This window comes from Hevea brasiliensis, chromosome 1, assembly GCF_030052815.1.
Source record: "Hevea brasiliensis isolate MT/VB/25A 57/8 chromosome 1, ASM3005281v1, whole genome shotgun sequence".
Classification (NCBI taxonomy): Eukaryota; Viridiplantae; Streptophyta; class Magnoliopsida; order Malpighiales; family Euphorbiaceae; genus Hevea; species Hevea brasiliensis.
Window position 1 is genome coordinate 77,451,072 of NC_079493.1, and position 27,364 is coordinate 77,478,435.

A 27,364-nucleotide genomic window follows, 5' to 3' on the forward strand; every position below is an offset into this window, starting at 1 on the left:
TCAACAAACAAAGGAGATATTTTGAAGTGACCTGACTCTATAAATAAATCCAAAGATATCAGATGGAAATGAGTCAGTCTGCCGGTTTGGTTGGTTTAAATCAACTGGTTATAGCCTAAACTAAATCATTAACCATTAATTTTGTTATAATATAAAGGCTAAATAATAATTTCAGCAAAAACGACAGAAGCTTTGCAAGAACGCCGACAATATGAGTTCTACTTTTTAAGATCTCTAAAAAATTACTAAAAGCCCCAGCCAATGCTTCCCTACGCCCGTCGTCCGAAGGCCTCATCTCACAAAAATCTATTCTCTCTAGCCCTCTCTACCTCGACCCACTGCCTTTATATTCTTGCCGAAAAGGCTGAAGCCTGCGATCTCCCTACGTCCTCGTCGCCTACAATTCTCAATGCAAACCTCTTGTGCTTTCTATCCTACCCCGTCGCCGGAACCCTAACCGGCCATTCACCTCCGGCGAATCCTCCGGCGAGGCTTATTTGAGTCGTTCTTTTAATGATTTTTCTATTTGATTGTATTGGCACCTATTCTACTTCTTGAGTTTTAGGGTCTCTCTCTATTTCTATCTCTAGCTCTTTCTCTTTTTGCGTGCTTGTGTAATCAACAACAGCAACAACAACAACAGTAACGCCTATGGCTCCGGGGCGTAAAAAAGGAGCGAACAAGGTGAAGGCGAAGAGTCAATTGAGTTTGGGCGATCTCGTTCTTGCTAAAGTCAAGGGCTTCCCTGCTTGGCCTGCTAAGGTATTTCATTTTGATTTTTACGTGTCCGTTTGAATCTCGATCAATTGGTTACCTGCTTCGTCTAGACAACGACTTTTTATTTTCTGTTTGCTTATCAATTCATGAATTAATTTTGAGACTTCTGTTGCATAGTTTGATTGCAAATTTGCTTATTACCGACTTTTGCACTGCCCTGTGTACTTGTCTGAGGGATTTTTATTCTTGTTTGTTTAAATTTTAGTTCTATGCATTATTTTGCTTAAAAAAGTACTGTTTATGTTGGAATTATCGTTTTCAAGATGCACTCTGGTGAGTACACTAATACATTGATAGTTTCTCTTGCTATTTGTGGGATCCTTTGTTTTGATGTTAAATTTTGAATGATTTTCGTTCCTTTTTTTTTTTAAATATACTATTTAGCGTACTTGTCTGTTGAGGATTTGGGTAATGTTATGTGGTCTCATGTTGTGTTTATCTGTGGTGATTATCTATCTCTTTTTCATTAGATAGTGAGGCCTCTCTATCTCTTTCTTCATTTCTGTTCTGTCTCTTTTTTTTTCCTTCTTAGTTTTTCTTCTTCCCCATTATACATCAGTTTAATAGTCAAGCAAAATGATTAGTTATTGTTACGTTTAATGGGTTTTAGTTCAATGAAAAGCTTACTGATGTGAACTTGGAACAAAGCTTTTTTCTTCAGTTGACCATTTGGCTTATGTTGATGAACTGTTGAGGTTTTATGTCAACCTGGCTAGTTTTTGAGCCTGATGTTGTTTATTTATTTACTTTTTATTTTCAGATAAGCCGCCCTGAAGATTGGGAGCGAGCCCCTGACCCTAAGAAATATTTTGTCCAGTTTTTTGGAACTGAGGAAATGTAAGTTTTTTTTTTTTTTTTTTTTTTTTTTTTTTTTTTTTAAATTAACTAATTTGTTTGTGCATGGTGAATTCTTGTAATAGGACTATCTTGCTGACTTTTAGTTGGTTTAGTAGGTCATATATGTTTGTTTGTTATTGTAATTGGTGGTTTTTTTTTTCTTAGTTTATATAGTTATATTGACGTTTTAGCTCCATAATTGAGTTCCTATATGTAGTTGGTTGTTGCCAGTGTTTTGTTTCAAAAGTTTGCACTAGATTGTACATATGCACTTCATGGGCACATTATATATATAATAGTGGCATTACATTAGTAGGCTAGATTTAGGGTTCTATTTTATTTTTCGTATGTTTTCCCTCTTCCCTAGATGGGTAGGGATGTGAACTACCATTTTGAAGTAAAGTTCATGAAGGCCACAATAAATTTTGTTTGCACGTAGTTGAACAAAGTTGGTTTTTTTTTTTTGTTAACTATTTAAGAAATTAGTTCTAATTTATTTTCTTAATGATTTTTTTGCTATGTATATTTTTTTTAAAAAAGATAAAATTAAGTAAAATATATATAGATTAGAGATGTTATTATATTTTAAACATGCACTTGCAAAAGGGAAAAGAAAAAAGAGTAAGTCAAAGCATTTACCAGCTAGGGTGAGGGGAAAATGTACTATTTTGATCTGCCTTCATATAGTACTTTATTAAGGGCTAGATACTCCATTCATAATTGATTAGGTTTATGTTAACTTGTGTTTTATCTTATTTCATTCCATTGTTTTATTTTTTTTTTCTCGTCCAGAGCTTTTGTTGCGCCTGGTGATATTCAGGTATTTACAAGTGAATTAATGAATAAATTGTCAGCTCGATGTCAAGGTAAAAGTAAGTATTTTGCCCAAGCTGTGAAGGAAATCTCTTCAGCGTTTCAAGGGTTACAGAAGGAAAAGTCGAGCAGTTTACTAGGTATTGATAGATCAGCACTTGGCTGTGAGGCTGCATCTGTTGATGGGATAGCAGATGAGATACTTGAATTAAATGATGGCATGGGTACAAGTGAACCCAAAAGAGAAACGTGGGATGAGGAAGGTGATTTTCGTTCTAAGTTGAAGCATTGTTCTCACAGACAAGGCCAAACTGAATATGAAGATATAAAGACTTCTATTTCATCTGATGTGAATGATAATTCATCCCTGGTAATGTCTTCTGAGAAGAAAATTAAAATATCCAATGATGAACAACCAGAGTTAAAATTATCTACATCATGTTTGGATAATCATTCTTATGTAATGCTTGAAGAATCTGGTGATGTACATGAAAACATTAGTTGCACAAAGAACCCTGGGAACGCTGAGGGTGCATGGATGAATGGTCATCAGTCTAAGAGTATGGCTACTGAAACAAAGAGGAAACCTGAAGGTGCTATTGAGGGGCATAAAAGCAGTGGATCTGCCGCCTGTGGCCTCCCTGATAATGGTAAAAAATTGAAAGATGGAGCACAAGAAAAAAATACTTCTGGTGGCACCATAAGGGGGTTTTCTACTGATGCTTCTAAATCAGATTCTGAAATCACAACTGGACAAAAAGCAAAAGAACTGCAAAAAGGAAAAAATAGTTTGATGGTGCCTGATAGTATGCATGAAAATGTTTCAAATTGCGTTGGTGAGATCTCTGACAAGAAAAAAAGGGCCCAATCTGGGCTTGGAAAAACAAGTGAAACTTTACATAGTGCAAAAAAGCCTAAGTGTTTAGTTCTGGGGGATGCTACTGCTAAGGAATCTATCACAAAAAACATGAAGCATGTTTCTCCAAGCTCTAATGCAGTTACTCAGTCCAAATCACATGAGAAAAGAGAAATCCTCTTGGCTTTAAGAGCCCAAACAGGAATAACAAAATCTGATGGTTCTGCTCAGGTGGCAAAAAATAAATCTGATATTTCTTCCCGAACAAGGAAGGTTAAATCTGATGTCTCCATACAAATGTGTAAAACTAAAGCTGATGCTCCTACACCAGCTAGCAAAGTTAAATCTGATGCATCTGTTCAAATGGGTAAAGCTAATTCTGATATTCCTGCTCAAACAGGAAAAGGTAAACCTGATGTTTCCAGTGATGAAGCGGTGCTGCCTGTATCAAAACGTCATAGGCGGGCAATGGAGGCAATGTCTGACTCGGCTTTCCTCAATTCCAATGATAAGACTGAAAAAGTTTCTGTAGAACTGAAGAAGGACTCTTCTAATAATGCTAGAGTTCCGGTTAATCAACTGCCCAAAAGACGGAGAGCTGTTTGCCTTTATGATGATGACGATGAAGAGGAAGATCCCAAAACTCCAATTCATGGTGGATCCACCAAAAGTGTTAGAGCGCCTTCAGCTGTTTTTGGTACTTCTACAAGAACGGACTCTCATATTGGGAGTACTGTTAATTATCAGCATAGAAGCTCTATTAATGTTCAGCAAAGTGTTGAGGATTCCACCAGATTTGAGCATAATAGTTCAAAGGAATTATCTTCACAATTGCGTGATGAATCTCTTTCACCTTGCCGACCGAAAAGTGTGAAGAGGCCTGACACACAGGACTTTGTTAGTCCTGGGAAATTAGCAGCTGAGCAGTTATTATCTAAGGATGTCAAATTAATGTTGAGTTCCCCCAAGAAGTCTCCTCATCCACTTCCTGTGACCAGACCACCTCTTGAACAGCCTAAGGCCTCAAAACCTTTAGTTAAAGCTTCCAATGGCGGTACTCTGAAGAAAGTCCAGTCTGGGTCTGGTAAGGTTTTGGGTCTGGTTTCTGATAGTTTGAATACTTCTCAGAATCATGTGGGGAGTCAAAGAAATAGACCAGGTATGTCTGGAGAAAGACACAAAAATACTCCAAAAGGACAGATGGGTGACCCTGCTGTTTTAACAGAACCATCAACAGAGTATAATTCTTTGCCTGGTGAAATGCTTGTATTGTTGTGATTCTATCATGTGCTTGATATTTATTTTGTCAATTTATATTTTATGCTTTTGCCTAATTGCAGACAAGAAGGGGTTACAGAAGATAGAGGCAGTTCATTGGTTGATTCCAAGACTCCAGATTCTGTTATGTCCATGAAGCACCTTATAGCAGCTGCTCAAGCAAAGAGGAGAGAAGCTCACTCACAACATTTCTCTCTTGGAAACCCTTATTCTTCTTTTATATCCATCAATGATCCTCAGGGAAGAAGTCCCAGTCACTCACCAGTTCAACCTTTTTTATCTAGCAGCAGCATTGTGTTACAGACTGATCTACAGGGTTTTCAACATCGTGTAGTTTCTCCATCTACTCATGGTCATCAATCAGCATCATGCAACCAAGTGGATACTGAAGAATTTGAGGAGCAAAGAGTTAGTTCTAGCCACAGGGCTGTCGGAGACTCTCTAAGTGGTGGAACTGAGGCTGCTGTAGCTCGTGATGCTTTTGAGGGGATGATAGAGACTTTATCAAGGACAAAAGAAAGTATTGGCCGTGCAACACGGCTTGCCATTGACTGTGCCAAGTATGGGATTGCAAATGAGGTAAGTTGAATACATTATTTATATTATGCCATTCATTGATCCAAGTCATGCAAAAGAAATTTATTTATTTTTACTGTGGATCGTCTGCTATAGCCAAGTGATAGTCTAACTGAGGAGGTTGCAAGCTTGAGTACTTGATTCCCCTTGTGCCGATTCATTTAAAAGAACTTATTAATTAGTTGGATAAATCTTTCCATTGCAAGCTTTTCAATAATTATGAATTTATTGCTTTGCTGGTTATCTGTTTTCTGCTGATCCATCTTGGATACGGGGATTAGGGAATATTTTTATTAATTTTTCCAACTGTCAGATGAATATTTTAGGATAACGTTGAGTGAGAATAGTGATGCTGAGAAGGTAGTAATTTTATAGTATTTTATAAAAATATAATTACTAGTGAATTTTTCAACAAAAATTAGGTTCTTTGTGAGGATCATTTATAAAATTTTTTAGCGATTTTTGTGCATAAATTCTATGGCTTGACTATATGTTGATCTGGAAAAAGGAAGCAGCCAGCTGCTAAGGTTCTTTGCAATGGAGCTCCCTTTTTAACTTAAACTCAACTCTGTGATGATTCTGTTAATTAAAAGGCTGGTTGGTTAGTTAACCACCTAAGCGTGTGTATATATGTATATATATTTAAAAAATTATTACATAATTGACATACGAAGTTGATTGTGCTAATTTTGAGAGCCAAAATTAGAACATACTTAAATTAGCAGCAAATTGGTTGAAGGAGCATTTGTAGATCCCAGCCTCTAGTAAACTGGTTGTATTCATAAGGCTCTTTGGTTGGTGGATCATCCTTCTGACACTAAGGCTCCATTTGGTGTTGAAGTTGAGAGGCCAAAAGAGTGTTTTTTGCACCATTTTAAACACTGTTGAAAAAAGTTTTCTAGTTATTTTGGATTTGTATGACTAGAACATGTCAAATTTAATTTTAAACGAAAATTTGAATAACCTCTAACATATTTAAAGAATTGCTTTTCTCAACAGCAGCTTTAACATTAATGCTAAACAGACCCAATGCACATTTTAATTATTCTTTTGATTGTTTCTTATGATGGATCCTATTCTCTTCAAGTACAGACAGAGAGGCAAATATTCGCATTATGATCTATGCTGGTGTTTGGAATCTGGATGGTTGTAGTTAATTGTGCTCTTGTCTTTTAAGTTATCACTCAAATCTGGCATGTGATCTTCTTGTTTTGTGGCACAAAAAAATAATGCCTTTATGCCAGGGGTTTGGGACTAGCAGTCTTTTTTTCCCCAGATATATTTGGTGATCATGGTAGATGGTTTGTGTACAGTTATGGTTTAGGACTCTTGGATGCCTCAAGTGCCAGATGGATAGAAGCTTAAGCCTAATTTTATTTTTTTTTTCCTTTGTTTTTCTTTTTATTTTTTATTTTGTTTATGGGAGTGAAAGTAAGTACATGAAATTCCACTTCTCATTTTCTAGAGCTTATGATGTTGTCAAACTCTGTGTTAGGGTTTTGTTTAAATCAGCTGTGGTACATTTTGAAATTGCTGGTAACTGAAACATACTGTAATTGATGTTATTGCACTCCCTGGTGGATCCTTGCTGGTCAAATCTGTGTACATAGTTTTTGGTGCTGTAATTTGTTTGGGCTTATTACAATAATTGAGCTATTGTGGATGCTAAATTGTGAAATTGATTTGTTTATATTTATGTGTGGCATTAATTATGGACAGTGTAAGAATAAAGGGTGTGCAATCTTACCTTCAATCAATGTTCTAGTTTAGCATGATAATCTATGAAGGGAATAAGTATACATAAGGAAATATGCAGGCTCTGACCACTATGGTGATAGTTGTGTCTTCAGAGAGACTTGAACTTATGCAAAATGATTGTGCAGGTTGTGGAACTTCTAATCCGGAAATTGGAAACTGAGGCCAGTTTCCATCGTAAAGTGGACCTCTTTTTTCTTGTTGATTCAATCACTCAGTGTTCACATAATCATAAAGGTTGCTTTCTCCTGTCTATGATGATTCTATCCAATTTTACATCTCATAATTAATCCATGGCTTTTGATATAAAAGCTGATGGAAGAGGGTCATCAGTGTTTGATTTAACCTTTGTGCTCCATTGTAATACGTGTACAGGGATTGCTGGAGCTTCATATGTTCCAACAGTTCAAGCAGCATTACCCCGACTTCTGGGTGCTGCTGCTCCTGCAGGAACTGGTGCTCGAGAAAACCGTCGTCAGTGTCTCAAGGCAAAGTTTCTTACCTTCATGCATCCATAGGAAACCCTTCAGATATTTTTTCCCCCTTTATTGTGAAATAAGATCCATTACTTTCACCAGGTTTTACGATTGTGGCTTGAGAGGAAAATTATACCTGAATCTGTTTTGAGGCAATATATGGATGATATTGGAGTTTCAAATGATGATTCTTCTGCTGGATTTTCCCTTAGACGCCCATCTCGAGCTGAGCGAGCTGTAGATGATCCCATAAGAGAAATGGAAGGCATGCTTGTAGATGAATATGGCAGGTCTGTTTCTTTTAATTTTGTTATTTTAACATTAAGTCTTTATAATCTTGTAATGGCACTTCTTCACTTTAAATGGTGCCTTCTCCCTTAATGAGCTTTTTGGTGTTATCCGGAATGCTAACATAGGTATGATAGTGGTTGTTGCCTCATTTTTTTTTTCTTGGAATGTTAGGATACATATATATATAGAAGCATAAATAAAAAAAAAAATATTTGTACATGTTGATGCTTTCAAAATTAAATCGTATCTATCTGCATTCACAACTGTTCACATCTTGAGAGCATGAGGACAGAAGAAGTACTCAAAATCCTATGATGCCTGCGTTCATCTGCACTTATTTTTAGGAGATGAGGTGGCCATTATTGAAAGTGAAAGCAAACAGCAGGGCTTAGCTTGGTGGTAGGTACGCCTCTGCACTAGGGCAAGGTCCAAAGCTTGGTGGTAGGTAGCACACCTTGTAGCATAAATATTCAAATGTAAGACTGGGTAGGTAATGGAAACAATTCTTTGGCATTACCATGTTAGATGTCACTGGGATTGGAATATTGGATGGATATTTCCTTGGATTTTAAGCCAGTCTCTTCGTGGCATTTTTAAGGTGATATCTGTTAGTGGATTCTCTTTTATTTTATTTTTGGTTCTGTCATCTTCTTCCTCTATATTTTTAAGGGAAAATTTTGCTTTGTTCTAGTGTAACTTGGATATTTTGGCCTTCAGATATTGTGCTGTTACCGTATCTATGCAAATTACAAAAAAAAAAAAAAAAAAAAGCCTGTATTTTGTGATTTCACAATGAAAAAAAAATTGACTATGTTGTTACCTAAAAGTACTAAACAATCCCTAACGTGAAATTCATTTGCTTTCAAATTACTGACTTAAACATTTAGCTGAGAATCCCTTACAGTAATACACCGTTAATAGGAAAAATTGCAATTTGTCAAAGTACAGTCAGGGAACACTGCCTTAGGTCTACAAGTGTATAATTTTCTCTATATGAATTTGATTTTACGCAAGTACCTGTATGTTTTGTACTGTTTGTTGACAATGTTTGAAAATGAATAAATATTAGTTATGTAAAATTTGTGCACGCTATATTCATTGCTAATAATACACTTTCAAAGTGCAGTCAGGGAAACACTTCGCTAGGGTTGCAGGTAAATAATTTCCTCTACCTAGAGTGGAGATACCTTTATGTTTTGTACTGTTTGTTTAACTCTGATTTTATCAATGTTTGAATTTGTATTAATATTAACTATGCAAAATTTTTGCATAGTTTTCTGGTCCTGTACAACATGCTATTTTCATCACTTGCATATTTTCTGTAACTGATTTGTTTTATATGATATCTGAAATCATCCACATTCTTTCCCTCAATGTTTATTGTGCCATAGTTGTAGTGGTTTGGCTTTCTGATTTTTTTTTTTTGGGCTGTTGTACCAGCAATGCTACATTTCAGTTGCCTGGCTTTTTATCGTCTAATGTATTTGAAGATGAAGAGGAGGAAGATGATCTTCCCGGTAATTCATTGAAGAAAGGTGTTGATGTGTCATCAATAGCAGAACCCACCTGTACTTTAGGAGAGTCAGAAATTTGTATTATTACTTCAAATGACAGGCGTCATTGCATCTTAGAAGATGTGGACGGTGAACTTGAAATGGAAGATGTGTCTGGACACCAAAAGGTTGAAAGACCATTGTTCACAAGTTCTTCTGAAATGGATGCACCACAGCATTGCTCAGATGGAGTTCTGGAGACTCTAGTCACCAAATCTGTTGAGCTTCCTTCTCTACCAGTGGGTTCTCCACCATTGCCTCCTGATTCTCCTCCCCCACCGCCACCTTTTCCTCCCTCACCCCCGCCACCACCCCCACCTCCACCGCCGACATCACCACCACCACCTCCACCTCCACCACCTCTTCCATCACAGCCACCTCTTCCTGTACCACCTTCAGGCCCTTCACAAACATTGGTACCTCAACCATTAGCACCATCTCAACCTTCATTGGTATCTCAATCAATTCTACCTTCTGTGTCATCATTGCAGTCCTCACCACAATTGGTGTATCCACCAGCTGTCCCTCAAGAATATTGTAATTGCAGTACATCCAGTGTATGACTTCTTGCGCTTTTTTGTCTCTTTTCAATTCTTTTGTCACCTCTTCCCTCTTCTAGAATCATGCTATTGTGTTTATTATGACCTCTCTCCTATTTGCAGGGTAATCAACTTGCTCAAATGTCTGGAAATATTCATGGGAATCTTATGGATGCCGGTGTAAAAAGTGAATGGTTTCCCCAGAAGTCTCCTTCCTTCACTTCTGCAGCAGTTTGCAGTTCTAGAGAATCTTTAGGATATATTCCTTCAAGGCAATTGGAATATGGACATAATGACCTGTATTTAAATCCCCAAGCTTCTCAACAAAGCCCACATTTTCAACCAGGAAGTGCACCTTTCACACAAAGACCTTTGCATCCAACCCTGCCACAAACTGCATCTGGTCAATTTTCTTTTGCAAAGCCTGCTATTCAGCAACATCCTCAGCATTCATATCCTCGTCCGTACACTATGCCTTCTCATCCTGATGGACGAAGGCGATTTGTTAGTGATGAACTTTGGAGAATGCCTTCAAGTGAATTTAACACAGATAATCAGCATGGCACATGGATGAGCGGAAGAACCCCTACACATGCTGGCCCTTCTTTTGGGCAGGAAGGTATGCACCTTCTAGCCTGTGTTGATCTGTGTAAACATTGACTTGGAAAATAATCTTGTTCCAGGTACAAACTGAGCATCATAATATCTTTATTATATTTATCTAATGTCTACTGATTGAATGTCAGATATTGTTTTTTCTGGTATGGGATAGACATTGATTGCAATTTATCAGTTTCTCGTATGATGCTATCATTTTTTGAACTGCTGGCTGATCTGTTAAATGATGACTTTTTGTATTTTGAAGTGGTCAATGTAGGTGCCTAATGTGATGAACATTCTGATATTTGTTTATAAAAATGTTACAGAAACATGTATGATGTCATTGCTAATAATCTATTGCTTGGATGAACTCCATTTACTAAACATTTATGCTATGCTGTTTATGAGTTTTTATCTTTTTTATTTGGTTGACATGTCATGGTTCAGCTTGCATGGTATTAATGATATGTATGTATATTGTTATTTCATTCTTAGAAGGGTGTTGTACTAGGTTTCTAGAAGTTTTCTTTATAGACATTATTTATAGAGGTCACAAGGAGGAACTGCTTCCTATATTGGAGATTACTTTAATGAAACCTTTCTGATATGAGGATATCAGCCTTTAAAAATCATGCTTAAAGGTTCATCATTTGGATGAGTCTGGAAGCGTAAGGGTGAAAAGTGAGGTTTTTGTGGACCAATTCTGGTAATTTATGACTTCTCTCAAAGCTTGGGACCTAAACTTTCATGCTAAAAGGGAAAAAAAAAGAAAAAAAATTGGATAGCTTTTTCCAGTTTAATGTCTGTGCATTTGCATGTGCTTTATATGCAAATTTAACTGTGTGGTCTCGTTTATTTGTACTTGATCATGTATATCTACATCTTGCAATTTGAATACTTGAAAGTTTATTTTGCAAGTAATGTATCTGGTTGATATGTACTTTTGCTTCTGTTCTATTGAGACTGATCGGATGGCACTTCATTAATCGTTTATTTTCCATTTACTGTCTTCTTTAGGAGGATGCCTTATTCTCCAAGTTGTAATTTTTTGCTTTCTTAATATAATTTCTTTTCTTATTATTTTTATACAGTTGAATGATGCTATCCAAAATTTCCATGGCAGGTTACTTTCGGCCACCCCTTGAAGGGCCACCGGCTAACAATATTGGTTTTCAGCCCAACAATTTACCAGCTGCAGCTCCAATACCAGGTGAACTTGTGCCGTAATTATCTGCCTTGTTTGGTTAAGCTGTGGCTTATGTATTATCTGGTTGGGCTCTAATATGACCAAAAGAGTCGATTTCATTTCTGTATTTCTTAGGTCATGGTGTTCCACACATGTTGCCGTGTAGACCAGACATGCCGGCCCTTAATTGCTGGAGACCTGCTTAAGAACAAGTCAAAAGCTTCCTCAAGTATGGTTTCATGACTTTTAAATTCTTTTGTTCTTAATGCAATTCTGAAAAAATTATTATTCCTTTTTAGATGCATGTTCCATTGCCATTTTAAGAATGTGACTTCCAAGATTGGATGTCTTTATTTTTTCATATTTTCTGATGAACTTGACCTAATGTGTAAATTTTTTTAAATAAAGTACCTTATAGTGCAACATCAATTGTCATAACATGTGGGCACCATCAAAGTATGATTTTACTGTATAGGCAGAAAATGATACTTAAGGAGCAATGAATTAAACTTCATGCCACTAAGGTGATGGCGCTTTTTTTTTTTTATAATAATCTTTTAAAAAAGTCATTTAACTGATATTCTAAAATGTTTTAGATTGATAATTTAATGGAAATTATTTCTACTTCATTACCCAAGTAGCACTTCCCTTCCATGTGGTATTCTAAATCTAAGCACAAGTCTCCATCTCTTTCTAGTTGTGTGTGTGTGTAATGTCTGTCTGATGGTGATCAATCTGAATGTGGATTTTGTCAGTGCTGTGGTGGGAAAACATTGTTGTGAATTCACTTCATAATACAATTTAAAATGAAGGTTCTGCTTCTGGACAAGATACAACTGGCATTTGAAGGTAGTCTTTAGACCATGTGGAAGCTCTTGGCAGGACTGTAAAATGTAATATTTCCTGACAAATGTATCCCGGGAACATTTTCTTCTGAGCATAGGCCCATGTTTCTGACTTGGTTAGTACATCTGTTTCTCAACTCCTGTAATTACACTTGAATTTTATCATATAAGCAAAAAACTTGTTTCAAGTGGCAGATTTGAGCATGGTTAATTTATGGATCCTTTCAAGACTGTATTGGCATATCATGATTTTTTTTCCCCTGATATAGTGTTCCCCATTAGTCTGTGGGGGCATCGAATCGATGCAGCATTATGGCTCATATACCTTGCAAAGCAATTTGTTTATGAATTTTCTTTGCTAGGCCTACTTCTTCTTGTTGTATTTTTAACTTTTTTTAAGAGAGAGAGAGAGAGATTAGCTCTCGCTGTTGTGGTCAATATTGCATTCAAGTTCCTTTTCAAGGTGACACGGATTTCCTTTAGTACTTTTAGAAGTTGGCAAAAGATTTTTTTTTTGGTCCATCAAGAGCCCATTGGGATTGGCTACATGATGGGGTTAGTCATCCTCCTCCCTAGACTGCATCCCACTTGGTTTAGTTAGACAATAACTCTTCTTGTCCATGAGGTAGTTGCTATGCTTAGGATTTGATCCCAGGACTTCTTTGAACTCAAGTGCTAGACTTGAGGCACTAAACCTTTAAGCTAATGGTTGGGTTCAATTAGCAAAAGAAATTTAATGGGATAGCGGGGATGCTTTTATTTGTATTTTGTAGTTCCTAGGCTTAAGCATTCAGTCAATTTGGTTCCGGACCAGGCTAAACTGAAATAACTGTAAACCGGTAGTCCCAAATTATTATGATCGAACTAAATTGATCATTGAAGAGTAACCGAACTAAACCTAGCCGACAAACAACGGTTCGATTTGGTTCAGGTATTGAAAACCGAATTTGACTGAGCATTACGTTGGAGTTGAGCATTAATTAATTTTTAATGAAAACAAATGACTGATCTTTTCTTCACCTAAATGTGCATTTGGAGCTGAGAATTGGAGCTCAATAATTAGTGTTTGTGTGTGTAACAAGTGATTTATCTTTGCCTAAATTTCATTTGGTCTTCAAAAATTTATCAAGTATTGTTCAAATTACCTGTGAGAACGAGATGTTATGCGGATGGAAACTGAAAACTTCTATCAACAAACTTCTCATATTCCTGACATCATTAACAGTTTCTGTAAACTTGTGCTTCGATTTCTTTTAAGTCACTCCAATAAGCTGTGCAAGTTTTCTTGGTCCCCCATCAAATTGATTGGAAGTCAATGATGATGGTGATGACTCCAAGGGGGGAAGGATTCAAATTCAATGACTGGGTTTTCTGATGTGGGTTGCTAGAAGCAACTCTTTCGCATGATGGGCATTGGATTTCTGCAACACTTGTTCTCTTTGGGAATAATTGTCGTCAGCATCTGCCACAATTATCCTCTAGTATCCTTGAGGATTTTACTTCGATCCATTATGCAGGGACCTCAACTCACTAAGCTCAAGCTCAGTTAAGGTCTGATTGGTTAATAAGAAAATAGAGGGAAGGGGAGAAGAATTTGAAGAAAGGGAAGGAGTAACAGAGTGAACTATGAGAAGGGTAAAGAAAGTGAGAGAAGAGAGGAGAGAATTTCTAGATTTTTTTTATTCGATGCCCTGCTACAATGATGCATTTGTTTATTTTGAGCTCCAATGTAATGATCAGCTACATAATCCATTTGTTTCCTGTGTTTCGGTTTGGTCGTTTATAAACGCAAAAAAACGAATCGTATTGAAAATCGAAAATCTCAAAAACATATAACTGAACTGAACCAATAGTATCAAAAAACTGAATCGATCACTCTATTTTGGTTTAGTTTTTCAGTTCAAATCGAAAACTGCTAACCCTTAGTAGTTTTAGTTTGTTAGAATTCGTTGGATAAAAGTAAGGCCATATGAGTTCACCTCTGGCACTCGCCATTATGCCATACTTTTATCGTTAATAAAGTTTGCAGGTGGATTTACATAATTGAATAGCAAAATATAAGTGTACAATTTTGTTAATTTCTTTTATTACTTGGTAAGTGAGGACAAATACTTGGATTTTACAATTTCTTGGCTTCTGTGTTTGATATAAATTGTTGAGCACCACAAGTTGCTATGGTTGAACAATGTGAGAAATAGGCCTCCTAGGAATGGGCCACCACTCTAAGCATGGGGTATTATTATGATTCCATATTGCTAAGGAACAACCTTGGTGAGAGGTTAATAAGTTTTTAGGTACCCTCCATTTGCAAGCTGGTTTTCAAGGGTGAGTTCTACTTAAGGGGCCTATTGCTTGCATGGTTCAACCTCAGCAACTCGTGGTTTTTAACAATTCATATCAGTGTCGCTGCAATGGAACAATTTTGGCAAAACAAATTTATCCATGAGCCAGATTGCTTTCTTCGTATCTAAGATCCTTTTCTGGTTTAGGGATTTTCCTTCTATTAAGTTGTCTCATATCATGGCTTTCCTTGATCTCTTTCTTCTCTTACTAAATGTTCTGCAGACTAGTGGTTTGCTTTGAAATTATTCAGTTCCAGTCTATAAAACTCTAGTCAATGCTGATAACGGTTGAGCAATAGCCTAGTTTAGCTACTTGTTTCTCAAATGCTTTGGTTTTGCTTTGGAATTTAGGGTCCAGTTTTTGGTCTCTGTTGGGCAAGAACTATGGGTGGCTAATAAGTAGATGGTTTTTGTTCTCTGTTTCTCACACTTCAAATTCTTTACCCAGTTTCCTTTCAGATTTTAACGATATTTTTAGAGTTGAATATTCTCTATTCTCATCTTCTCTGTTGGGTTTGTATAACCTAGAGTGCAACCTACATTGTATGAAGACACATTAAAATTGCATTAATGTCTTCATAGGTTCAATTTGTCATTGATTGTAGTTACCTGCATTTGTTTGTGCAAATCAGTTGCCCACCTAATCTTTAGTGAGTCTTTGAGTTGTTCAATGTTCAGGCTTTGGATTTTTGTACCATATTGCATATTCCAAACTCATTTATGGAACTTAGGGAAGAACACTGTCTGGATTAATTGTTCACTTTGGGCATGCTATTCATTGAATGCATTTGAAGATTTAGGCATTAGTTGTGAAGTGATCCTAGCAATATTTAACAATAAAATAATATATATATTTTTATTGATTTAAGTCTAATTGGTTGCTAATGTTGAGAGGAATGTGGAAATTTGAGTTGTGAATTGATAAAATTAAAAAGATTGGCTAAAATTGATAATTTGCATGAGGATTTGAATTATTTGTGTCAGTTGGCCAACTCAACTATTTCCAATAATATGAAAGTTTTAGGTATAAATTAATAATATTAAAAGAATTGGCTAAAATTGAAAAGTTGTTCAAAGTATTTTTTTTTTTTTTTTTTTTTTTTTTTTTTTTCATTTGGTGTAAATATTACCAACACCTTCCTTTGGCCAACTAGAACTTAAAAAATTCATACTTGTGCAGCTAACTCAATTTTGGGTGACTACATAGATTGAGATATGTAATTGTAAAATAACCTGGCTTGTATGCCTTGTATTAATAATATATTGGGAAAATTGCTATTTAATCTTTGCATTTTAAAGAAAACAATTACTTAGTCCCTCTATTTTGCAAAATACACTATGTAGTTCTCTTATTTTTTAGTCCGTGAACTATTTAGTCATTGTCATCATAGCTGTCAAATCGAAAATTGAAATATTCATTTTGTGAATCGAGAATTGAATCGAATTGCATGTGTTGATAAAAATTCTCAAAATTAATTAAAAATGATATATGTTCTAAAAATTAAGTAAAAAAAAAATATCACAATGGCATATTTTAATAAATATAGAATTATAATTTTGCTAATGAGAAGGATGCTTTATAATAGAACAATATATTCTTATTGTGTTATGCTGTTTTATGTTATAAATTATGAATTTTGAATTGTAGACAATGATTATTATTGTACATGTGCTGATATTCGCATTTAAATTTGAATAAATAATTAAATAATAAAAAATGATAGCAAATTAAATTAAAATGTCAAAATATATTAATATAAAATGTCATAATTTGATGACTATAATTAGATAAGTATATTAACAAAAATAAAAACAAAAGAGGGAGAGGAAAAAGAATGCTAGTGGAAGAAAAATAGCCAATGAAAGATTTTATATGCACTTTTCATATTAGAAAATGAAGCGAAATATTAAATTTTGAAGCTATAGGGTCTAACAACCCTTTAAGAAAAGAATTGACTGAATTGGTAGATTCATATAGATTCACCTAATTCATTGTCAAATCGTAAGATACGATCAAGATTCAGTTATATTTGAAATTCACCCTATAGATTCAAACTGTTGGGACGGGGAATCGAATCATATTGAATTGTAAGATACTAACAATAATGCCTACCGTTATTTTAAAGCAAATTTTTTCCCTAACTCAACTATTCAGTTCCTATAATTTTAATAATACAACTATTTAGTCATAATTTTAAATCCATCAACTATTCCGTCCCTGTAATATGAATAATACAACTTTTCTTTCTTTTGTGACTAACAAAAAGTTGCTTTAAAATAATGGCGTGAGCTAAATAGTTTATATACTAAAAAATAAGGGGATTAAATAGTGTATTTTTCAAACTAGATGGACTAAATAGTTAGTTTTATTAAAATGCAATGATTAAATAGTGACTTTCCTCAATGTATATGGGTTATATGTGGAAAATATACATTTTGGATTACAGGACTAGCTGTTAGCTAACTAAAATTTTACATTCATGCTACTTTTGGGCCAATTAAGGAGACAATATTTTCTTTGTTTTATAAATATGATTCTTTTCTTCAAGAGTTTTGAGTTAAACTACTTGATGTCGCTATAAGCATTTTGTAACTAGTGAAAGAAGATTTAAGATCATTGATTTTTCAGACAACCAATGTGCAAATGGAGCATTAATAGGATCATGCAATCTGGAATTCTGGATTGTAGTTCAAATGGTCCTGGTAACAATGATACACATTTCCCCCTTTCTTCAGATTGGTTTTATTCTTTCAATTTGTGTTCTTTCAAGGAAACGTTTCGTCTACAAAACTGGAGCTACTGTTTTCCTGTGAAAGCCATGGAATATTTTATTCTGCAATACTTTTTTTTTTGGTTTTTGTTGAATAACTTTGTTTTTTGAAATCCTTTCTTCTTCTTGCTCCTCCTTTGCTTCTTTCTTTATACTGTACTAACCAAGGCATCAATGAGTGTCCTGGGTTATACTACTTTCAGTACAAGTTAAAAATTACTGTATGCAAAGATTTGTAGAAGTATTACTTTCAAAATGGAAGTCTCCTGTCAACCAAAAATGAAAACTTTGGAGCCACCTCTCTTTATCTTTATTTGGAGAGCGTAGGTTATTCTCATAAAATCTTAGAATTCATTTTGTCATATTATCCATAAAATGGCCAAAGGAATGGCATTTAGAGTCTCTAAACTAGCGAAGGCCAAACAATGAGGAGTTCTCAGCAACTCACCTACATTTTTTTTTTGTTCATTTGGCTGGATATAGTAACCTTGTCTTTTCTAATCATAATTATAAAGTGGACATCAACGCCGTTGCTTTGTTTGATCAGTATATTTACTTGTGTATTTGATTTTTTTTTTTACTGATATGGCTAGTACTCTGATGGTACTGTGGTTAAGTACTGTTTCAAATGCATTTCAGGTGTAAATTTTGTGATGTAAGAAGGGCAACAGCTTTTATGTTTTAAAATAAGTTCTGCTGGAAAATTCTTTTTGAGTGAGCATTTATTTTTAACTAATTAGTTGATTGATTGATTGATTGGTAATATTAATACTAATGATGTGTAGTTGGAGCAGATGCAAGGAATTATACCAATATATATATATGTTGCAGCTACCCTGGGCAGGAAAGTTTCTATGATTTCTTGTTGTGTGGTTTATTTGGAGTTCTTGGACGTATTTCTTTGGCAAATATGGAATCATTTTAGCATGTTCTATCTCCAATGTTCTCTCTTATCCTCCTCCAGGGTGGTGCTGTTGGATATTAAATGTGAACAAAACATGATATTTGAAGTATGACTGTATGAGATGATTATGTCATGAATTGACATGCCAATGCCAATATGGAAATTGGCACTTTTTTGATGTTGGTCATCAACATAACAAACAAATTACCATTTATAAAGTTTAATTGTTATATCATATATTTTTTAAAATATGTAAAGGATAAATTTCAAAAAATGGAATTTTTTTTTTCCAAAAAAAAGTTTGAAATAAAGGCAATTAAATATATAACCATTTTGTTCATGTTAGGCTGGATATGTTAAGTGGCTATTAATCATGTTAACATTGATGTGCATGGTTTTCTGCAGAGTAATTCTTAGCTTTTTGCTTCAGAAAGTGTTTTAGTTTTATGTTTCCTTTTTCCATTTTGATGGAAAAAGATCTTTTACATGTTTAATTTCTATCATATTCGCATTTTGTTTTCGTTCAAACTGCAGAAGTTGTAAAGCTTTAATCCTAATACTTTATCCATACCTGCCTATCCCTTTTCACCTGTGGGGAAAGGCTATATTTAAATACATATTCTCGTATTCTCAATGAAATTATTATATAAATTGCTCAACCTTAATGAAATTGATAATTATTGGATGCAAGAAATTGCCATACTCTTTTTTTTGCATGTTATTCTGTGTTCTTTTCCTGGGCTTAAGGTCTACCTTTGGTGCATGAAATTGTAAGAGGAGTCCACCTTCTTTCTTTGGGGCAATTAAACTATGTTGTTTTTAGGGAATTATACTGCTTTAATGTTTTTGAATTTAACTGGATGGGCACTCCTTTCCAACATAAGCAATTTTAGATATTTTGACTTCAATTGAGGATTTGTTGTCTATTTTTAGCTAGCAGCTTCGGACAAAAATTATGCAGTTGCAAATCCTTTTACTACAAAACAGTACAGAGTTTAATTGCCAGAGAATGAGTGTCTATTTGTAGCTGGTCACAGCAGCTGTTCTAGGTTTTTTGCACACTGATAACCCCCAATTGGTGTAAAAATTCAGGAGATGAGCTTCTTCAAGTGCAGCTGAGGAATTTTTACTTTGTTCTATATGTGAAATCTAGGTGCTGGTTCAATTGTTCCTTGTGATTATGTTTGAAAACTCTTGGGTCCTGTTTATTGTGGGTAGTAATTTTCTGTCGTCGATTTTCCATTTTCTAAGAAAACTTCATGTTTTATTTTCTATAGAAAACAAGGGAAAACACAGTAAACTTATTCACCTGGAAATAATAGAAATTGATTTTCTGATTCGAAAAAAAATTATTTGTATTTTTCATAATTGAAAAAAAAATATATTTTATTTTAATTTTTTTAATGTGTTATTCATTTATTTTATAATAATATGATTAATTTTAATCATTGTAGATAAATATTTTTTCTAAATATTTATTCATTTTAGTTATAAAAAAGTTAATAGTATAATTTTGGTTATAAAAAAGTCATTGTTTTCCATTTGGGAAGCATAACTTTGTTATAAAGGAAAATTGTGGAAAACAATTTACTGCTGTTTTCCAAATCTTAGTTAAATTTTGAAAAACTAGTTTTTCAGTTTTTTATTTGGAAAATTGGCACATGTGAATATAAAATTCTATTTTCTAGTTTTCAGGGAGATCTAAAATGACGTGAAGGGAATAGTTTCAAAAGATCTATAATTCTTAAATATTGATGCAAAACTGGTCTCATATAAAGCTGAATGGTGAAAAAAGATACATATAGCATACTACTGCTAGTTTGGATTAAGGTTTAGTTGTTCTTTTAAATGTCATTTAATAGGATTAGTAGCTCTTGGTAGCAATTTCAAGTACGTTCAAAATTGAAATTCTGAGATTCTTGCATCTATTTCAGAGCTGGATGGTTTTTTTTAGGGAGAAATTGGATGTTAGAAAGCATGCGCAATTTATTTAAACTGTAAAGAGTAAGGCAGTAGTACAATTTACTTTCTTGAAATCGTGAAGTTTACTGAAAGTAACCGTGCATCACTTTTTGCTTGAAGCTTTCTGAGTCAGTTTACTTGTGAGCAACTTGATTTCTTGAAAGCTCCCTAGTCATAATGATTAATGAGGCTTGAGGGAATGTTCTGAAAGCTTCCTGGTGATATAATATGACAGCTATTATTTATTGAAGCCATCTTGTGATTGTGGAAGGACAAAACTCAAACAAAAGTTGCCTTTAAAACTGATGTGCAACTCTGCCTCCCAATCTTTTGAATTTTGTATTTGTACCCTTAAGCCACCTGAAATGGCTGGGTTCCTCCATAATGCTTGCTTTGCCCTGGCCACTTTGCGTGCGTGCGTGCGTGCGTGTGTGTGTGTGTGTGTGTTGCAGGGGAGTGAACTTTTTCTTGATGTGAAGTCTGTAAATTTTATGTTTGCTGCATGAACTATCAATTTATTGCTAGGGAATTCAAGTTTTTGAGTTAGATTATAACTGCTAGCTTTGCTTTTACAGGTTGGGCAAAACATTAAGCCAAAAATTACTGTCGTTTGTGGTGTTTCATCATGGTAAACACTGAAGAATAAGATTCTATGGCAGACAATTTCTGCAAAACGTTGAGGTAAATATTATCCCCAAATTTTTGGGATAAATGCTTAGTTGAGTTGAGTTGTTGAGGTAAATATTGTCATGGATTTTCAAGCCAGATGTTCTTCATAATTTTGTTTTTCTTTTTTTTCTTTTCAGATAGAAATTAGCTTTTCTGCTAGAAGATCTAAAAGAAAAGGTTCTACAAAATGCTTCAATTGTTCTTTTTTTTTTTCCTTCTTTTTTTAATGGAAAAAAGAAAAGTTATAGCAATGAGTTAACCAATTATTAAGCCCTTGTGAATGTCTTGATTACTATTATTACATTCTGTATGATATAATACATTCAGGGTATGATTTACATTTGCTACCAATCAATATTTCTTGTATAATATTTACACAAAGTTCCATTTAAAGTGTATAGGGTCTATTTTCTTTTGACCTTGCATCAGATATTATTCTTACTGACTACAAATGGTAATTAATATTTGCTATCAGTCTTGTTATATGATGAATTGCAAAATGTCGCTATTTGATAGGTTGCTCTAATTGATTCTTATTGCATAAAATTATCACCTAAAATTTATATTTGATCATAATGTTTTGCAAAATCATACTTCCCCTGTAATTAATTGGTTTGGAGGGTTGTCAATTGTGAAGAAATCTTAATATGTGCATGAAAATAGGTTTGCAGGATTTGAAATGGAAAATAAACTAAAATAATAAAATCGGTGCAAGTGAAATGCTTAATGGGACTCGCACGTCCCACTGGGTTCGTGTGCTAAAGGAAAAGCTGTTGACATCTAAAGTTTTAAAGGGAGAGCTGCCCACATGTTCTCCTCTGGGTTTTTGTTAGAGAATTTAAAGGACAAGCCATTGATAGGTAGGAGAGGTTTCTTTTCTAAAAGTAGAGAAGAAATTACCAAGTACATGTGCCAAATGGAAATGAAGCATAAAAGAAAAATCGTTATTTTGATGTTTAAGTAGAAGAGGGCTGATGATGTGGAGGTGGTCAAATGAGATTTATGTAAATTGTGATTCCTAGAAATGATTCATGTATTAAGAAAATTGTTCAATGCAGAATTGTGCTGGAGATTTTCGCAGAAAGGATTGGAGTTTTATAGTGTTCATTTTATATGGTTTAACAAAATCATCCAATGTTTATTTTACTCCTGGAAGTTCGTTGTGCTTATACTATATAAATTTTTTTGGTTGATTTCTAACATTGACAAATAAAAATAAGCTATAATTTAATGCTTCATACTTGCAACAAAATCAGAGTTGTGAAATTTAGAGCTTTCATTTAATGGTCAGTTCATTGAAATGGATAAAATTAAGTCTATAATTTCAGTATGCCTGTACGCATTTGGTGTTTAAGATAATTAACTGTTAAACAAGCACTACAGATAACCAAAGATCAAAATATAACATTATATGAATTCCCTGTAAATGCAACTTATTAAATAATCAATTAGCTAATAATGTACCCAAAAGTGAAGATGAGTGAATTTCATATCCATTTTTAAATGAACCATTTGGACATAGATACAGGATAAAATTGACTAGTGCAAAGGCAATGATCTAAAATGATACTGCTCGCAAGACATGCTTACTCCTTTGGGAAAGATGGAAAAAAAGGGATAAGGTCTTGGGCAGTTTTGACTGTAGAACAAAACAATAGATGGTGCAAATTGAATATATATGAATACATACTATGGTGAACTATCATTTTACTTGACATTTTCCCGGTCTATTTTCTATTTACCCTTTGAGAACTAGCTATAAATTACCTGCAGAAATGTGTGTCATAATCAATGAGTATACTCAACATAATTGAATGTAGCTAATCAAGTGCTGCTTTGTTTCTTCGACCAGTTATTGGTTTTGGCAGTCCATCAAAGAATGGTCTTCCAATAGCTGCAGCTGAAAGGGCCTGTAAATCTGGCTTTAAACTCCACTTGGATGTTGGCCAGATGGAAGAACTGCTATTGTCCTGATCATGCAAGTTTGATGTGCTTGATGACTTCCTTACACTAGAAAATCCACCTGCAGCAAGAGAATCAATAGGTACAGGTGTTAAACCACTTGCTTCCCTATCAACTGGCAATACAGTTCTACTAGCTGCCTTGGATCTCAGAGCTAAGCTCTTTCCTGTGATTGCTGAACTTGCAGCCCCACTGCTCTCCTCCATCATCAGCATTTCAGGTTGGCTGGAACGCCTTCTAACCAATTTCTCATTCCATTTCTCTGAGTCAGATTCCCTCATCTCAAGAAGTTGGTTATCAGCCACCTCATCATTCTCATTTTGTAAACCATTAATGAAGCTCCTAGATTTCCTATGATGGCTCAAAGGTGTATTGGAAGCTGGTGAACGTCTAAGGTGTTGAACATCTTCCATTTTAGAACCTTGAGAAATCTTTTGATCTGCTATTGGCTTAAGCCCATAATAACCTTGCAAAGAACTCATGGCTGGAGAAACCTTCCGCTGTGAAGACTTGAGACTCAAGGATTTGAAAGTGTCAATGAGATCCAGACAGGGTGAAGTCTGCTGAGAACTACAGTGTCTGCAAAAATTGTTTAGCATTGTAATCATGGATATTTGGGACTGAATTCTAATAAAAAGATAGGGCAAAAAAAAAAAAAAAAAAAAACAATGTTAGATATAGAACGTAATTAATGTTTTTTTTTCCCCCCTTTTCTGTCTATCAAATATTAAGACAATTGCCTCATTTATTGATTCTATATAATCTAATATGTCTACAAAGTATAAATTCTATTATTAATCTATTCCCTGCTTCTTAATTGTGAGTATTGCTTTAATTTTGAAAGAATAACACCTCCCCAACAACAAAAAAAAAAAAAAAAAAAAAAGCCTAAAAACAGTGCCAAAATGGAGAGAATTAATTTGGGATTCAGCAAAGTGGTTGCTGAGACTGATTGTTAATCTCCTGTTATCTCATGCTCGGCTTCCTACAAGCTTGGGGGTGGCATCGGACAAGTATCATGCAGCTTCCTCTCTTTTCTTGGATTGGAAATGGTCTTTTGTCCTTCGGGAAGGCAATAAACACACCTGCGCAAGGGTTGGCTAGATGCATGTCCTGTTCTGATTATGTAATGGAGATTGTGCAGATTGAGGAGGTCCTGCATCTGTTTTTTCTTTTTTATCCTCTGATACTTTAAATGAAACTTGCTGGCTTTTTTCAAAAAAAAAAAAAAAAAAAAAAAAAAAGAAGAGAAAATAGGGGGGCAGGGGAATTGTTTCTAGATATCTCACTTGCTCAAATTCAAAGAACTTCCCTCTTTTCTATGAACTTCCTAGAGAGCGACCTCAAATTCAAATTTCAACATTTTATGTATGAAAGGATTAAAATATACCTTGAAGTATCAGAACCATTCGATAAGCAAGGAGAGGGTGGATGCCTTCCAGGCAGCGGAATCTGGAGTGACTTGAGAGCAAACATTTGAAGATCTGTGACCAGGCCATTCATTTTTTTAATGTCGGTAACCTGTAAGTCATCCATGGAAACCAGAAAACAGCATTAACCACTATCCTGTCCAATTGGAAAAAAAAAATACAGGGGAAAAAAGAAATAAAAAAGCAAAACCAAGTAGTTGAGAACCATATTGCAACATGTCAAAAGAAGACCAGCTCAAACACCCAAAAGCTAAATAATTAATACCCCAAAATGTAAAATAATAATGGGGGGCTTGGACAGCAAGAAGAACCAAAAGAAGCCAGAACAAGGTGTTCCAGCAGGGGCAATAGTTTGAAACACAATAATACATATGCCCTAGGCATGTACCAAAGGCAAATCACCTACCCTTGACATGTGATTTTCTGCCAATTGTGTAAAGCTGCGTTTTTAGAATTAATTTTGAAGTCCAGCAGTCCTAAAGTCACTTGGACTTCCTGTTTTGACTATACACAGTTGCAGAAATTAATTCTTTTCTACTCTATTTAGGATTTATTCATTTCCAATTTTATCTAGGATTTAGTTTTCCTATTTAGATTATATCTTTTTATTGTATTTTAGTTTATCTAAATTTCCTATAAAGTAGATTTATATTCCTATTAGGTTTAGAGTCCAAAAACTCTATAGATACCCTTATTTCTATGTAATTTAAGGGAGTTTTTCAAGTAATAAAAATAGTGGAGAGCTTTATTTTTTTCACTCTTGTGTGTGGAATGTGTTTCTATTTGAGCTTCATGCTACGTCAAATAATTCCAGGATCCAGCAATAAAAAACCATAGTTTAATATTCTACAAGACAATGTAGGTGGCCAGGAAATTAATTATGTACATCCTAATTGAATCTGCTAATTATGTGATCCAAATATCCAAGAAACACGGAAGGCAAAACCAAGCGGCAAAATCTTGCATTTATAGAACAGTTAATTGTGAATAAGTCCACCAATAAATTTCCATTCTCTACTAGTTCTTTTCTCATCAATCTGACATAGATAGAGACCCATATTACATCTTCCTTCATAGTGTTCTCCATCTTCTTATGATTTAGTTGACATTAAAACCAGTAGAAAAACCACCCCACATGATATATTTCCAATCTGCATTTACTTTTAATTTTATGTATTGTTTTTCTTCCCTTTTTTTGTTTTTTTGGGTTGAGGTGATGTTGGATTCTTAGAATGTCAAGCATCAAATCTACTCTAACAACCAAAAGGTTCATACACACAATAAATGGCTAACAAATATTTCACTTAGTAAAAATGTATCAGGTAAACACAAATACCCAAATAAAAGATAAGCAATTAGCAAAAGGGAATCGAGAATCCAATATACCTCAACACCATACTTGATGGCGACGCCGGCAAGAGTATCCAACCTGGAAACGGGGTGGTGAATGAAGCCAAGACCACCAGGAGGAGCTGTGGTTGTGGTCGAGGTTGACGAAGATGAAAAGGGGAAGGGGTAAATATTTGTGGATGAGATTAGAAAAGAATTATCATCATTATTATTGTGTTGATGAGCATCACCATTGCAGCAGATGGTGGGTGGATCAAGGAGCTTCTCCCCTTCTCCATTGTCAAAATCGTTACAAAATTGACTATACTTACAATTGCCATTGACCCTTTGCCTTTGCATCTCCATCTGCATAATATCATAATAATTCGATCAGAAAATTGCAAGTTTGAGGTTTTTGTGGGATGAGAGAGGCGTCGCTGTTTGGGCTCTTCCCTTGCCTTGCCTGTTTTTCCGGGAAACACAAATGAGTCACATCGGCTCTCCCTCTTCTTATTGCAACTTTTTTTTAAGTCATTTATTGACATTATTTTTATTTTTTTTTAAATGTTATTTTAAATATATTAATTAAAAACAAACTTTCAATTATTTTAAAATAATATGTTTTGAAAATATTTTTTACTTTATAATGAGAATACCAAATCAAGCTTCAATATAATTATTGATCATTATGGTCACCTATGCCTATGGTAACAATATTAAACTTTAAATGCCACTCCTCAATGCCTCCCTTACTTTTTTTTTTTTTTTTTTTCATGTCTCCCTTAATTCTTTATTGGGTCCGTCTATCCTATAATAACAGGGATGCATATTGTCTTATTTAATACGGTTAGAAAAAAAATAATTTAATAAATTTCTAAATCAAATCAATCTATTTATATACAAAAGTTAAATGGCCAAATAAACCTTTAAAATTTTGTTTGCTAGTCAAGACTTTGATTTTGGGGAGTGTGTGTTAGGAGGGTTATGGTGTTAATGGCTAGAGTTAATTTGTTTGCATTGTTTATTTTATTTACATTTGTACATTTTTATGGATTTTAATGTTTTTTAATCTTTACAGAACTTTAATTACAAAACAATTTGCTTATTTTGAATGGTTTGACATTGACGCACCTGGATGATTGGTCTAAGGATATAATTAATGAGTTGTTAAATCTGCATTTCAATTCAGTATAAAGAATTGAATATTTTTTTCATAAAAATATAATTAAAAATTATACTAATTTATTTAATATTTATATTGAAATTGTTATATTATTATAATATGACTTCAAATTATATTCTTGTGTTTAGATTTGTGGCTTGTTTATTGATGCTACAGTTTCATTTTAGGATTGGATTACAGTTATTATAGAAATTATAACTATATTTAAGATATTTAATATATGCATTTACTGAGTTAAAAAGAGCTCATTCCTATTTAATTATTTTTTGTATGTGAGAGATCAAAACTTTCCTTTTAAGTTAATCTTGCATTTTCCCCCAAGGTAGTATACTATTCAATTAGTAGTTATATTTTATTTATGTTTATTGTTGGAACTTCTCCGTGACATTTGTATGTTGTATAGTAGAGTTAAGGGTATGCAGTTTTACTG

The 27,364-nt window shown here is 34.3% G+C and overlaps 2 protein-coding genes across 5 annotated transcripts; one reads left to right on the forward strand and one right to left on the reverse strand.

The window, feature by feature from the left end:
• The first annotated feature begins 265 nt into the window (after positions 1-265).
• Positions 266-23,815, forward strand: LOC110668450 (ENHANCER OF AG-4 protein 2). 4 transcript variants are annotated; one of them, XM_058145754.1, is made up of 15 exons: positions 267-762; positions 1,538-1,614; positions 2,407-4,521; positions 4,624-5,140; positions 7,021-7,129; positions 7,268-7,380; positions 7,471-7,658; positions 9,100-9,769; positions 9,875-10,370; positions 11,475-11,561; positions 11,673-11,766; positions 12,293-12,498; positions 20,937-21,042; positions 22,883-23,074; positions 23,180-23,815. In XM_058145754.1, exons 1-11 carry the CDS (start codon positions 652-654, stop codon positions 11,741-11,743), a joined length of 4,554 nt encoding a protein of 1,517 aa, XP_058001737.1. In that variant the 5' UTR covers positions 267-651; the 3' UTR covers positions 11,744-11,766; positions 12,293-12,498; positions 20,937-21,042; positions 22,883-23,074; positions 23,180-23,815. The 4 variants fall into 4 exon arrangements, with proteins under 4 accessions (XP_058001743.1, XP_058001737.1, XP_058001732.1 ...); XM_058145760.1 differs by having other exon boundaries at positions 266-762; positions 12,350-12,498; positions 22,883-23,815; XM_058145749.1 differs by having other exon boundaries at positions 22,883-23,815.
• On the reverse strand, positions 22,508-26,260 carry LOC110668451 (flocculation protein FLO11). Its single transcript, XM_021829675.2, has 3 exons — positions 25,809-26,260; positions 24,383-24,513; positions 22,508-23,571 (listed from the first exon to the last, which is right to left on the reverse strand). Exons 1-3 carry the CDS (start codon positions 26,121-26,123, stop codon positions 22,851-22,853), a joined length of 1,167 nt encoding a protein of 388 aa, XP_021685367.2. The 5' UTR covers positions 26,124-26,260; the 3' UTR covers positions 22,508-22,850.
• Positions 26,261-27,364: the final 1,104 nt, after the last annotated feature.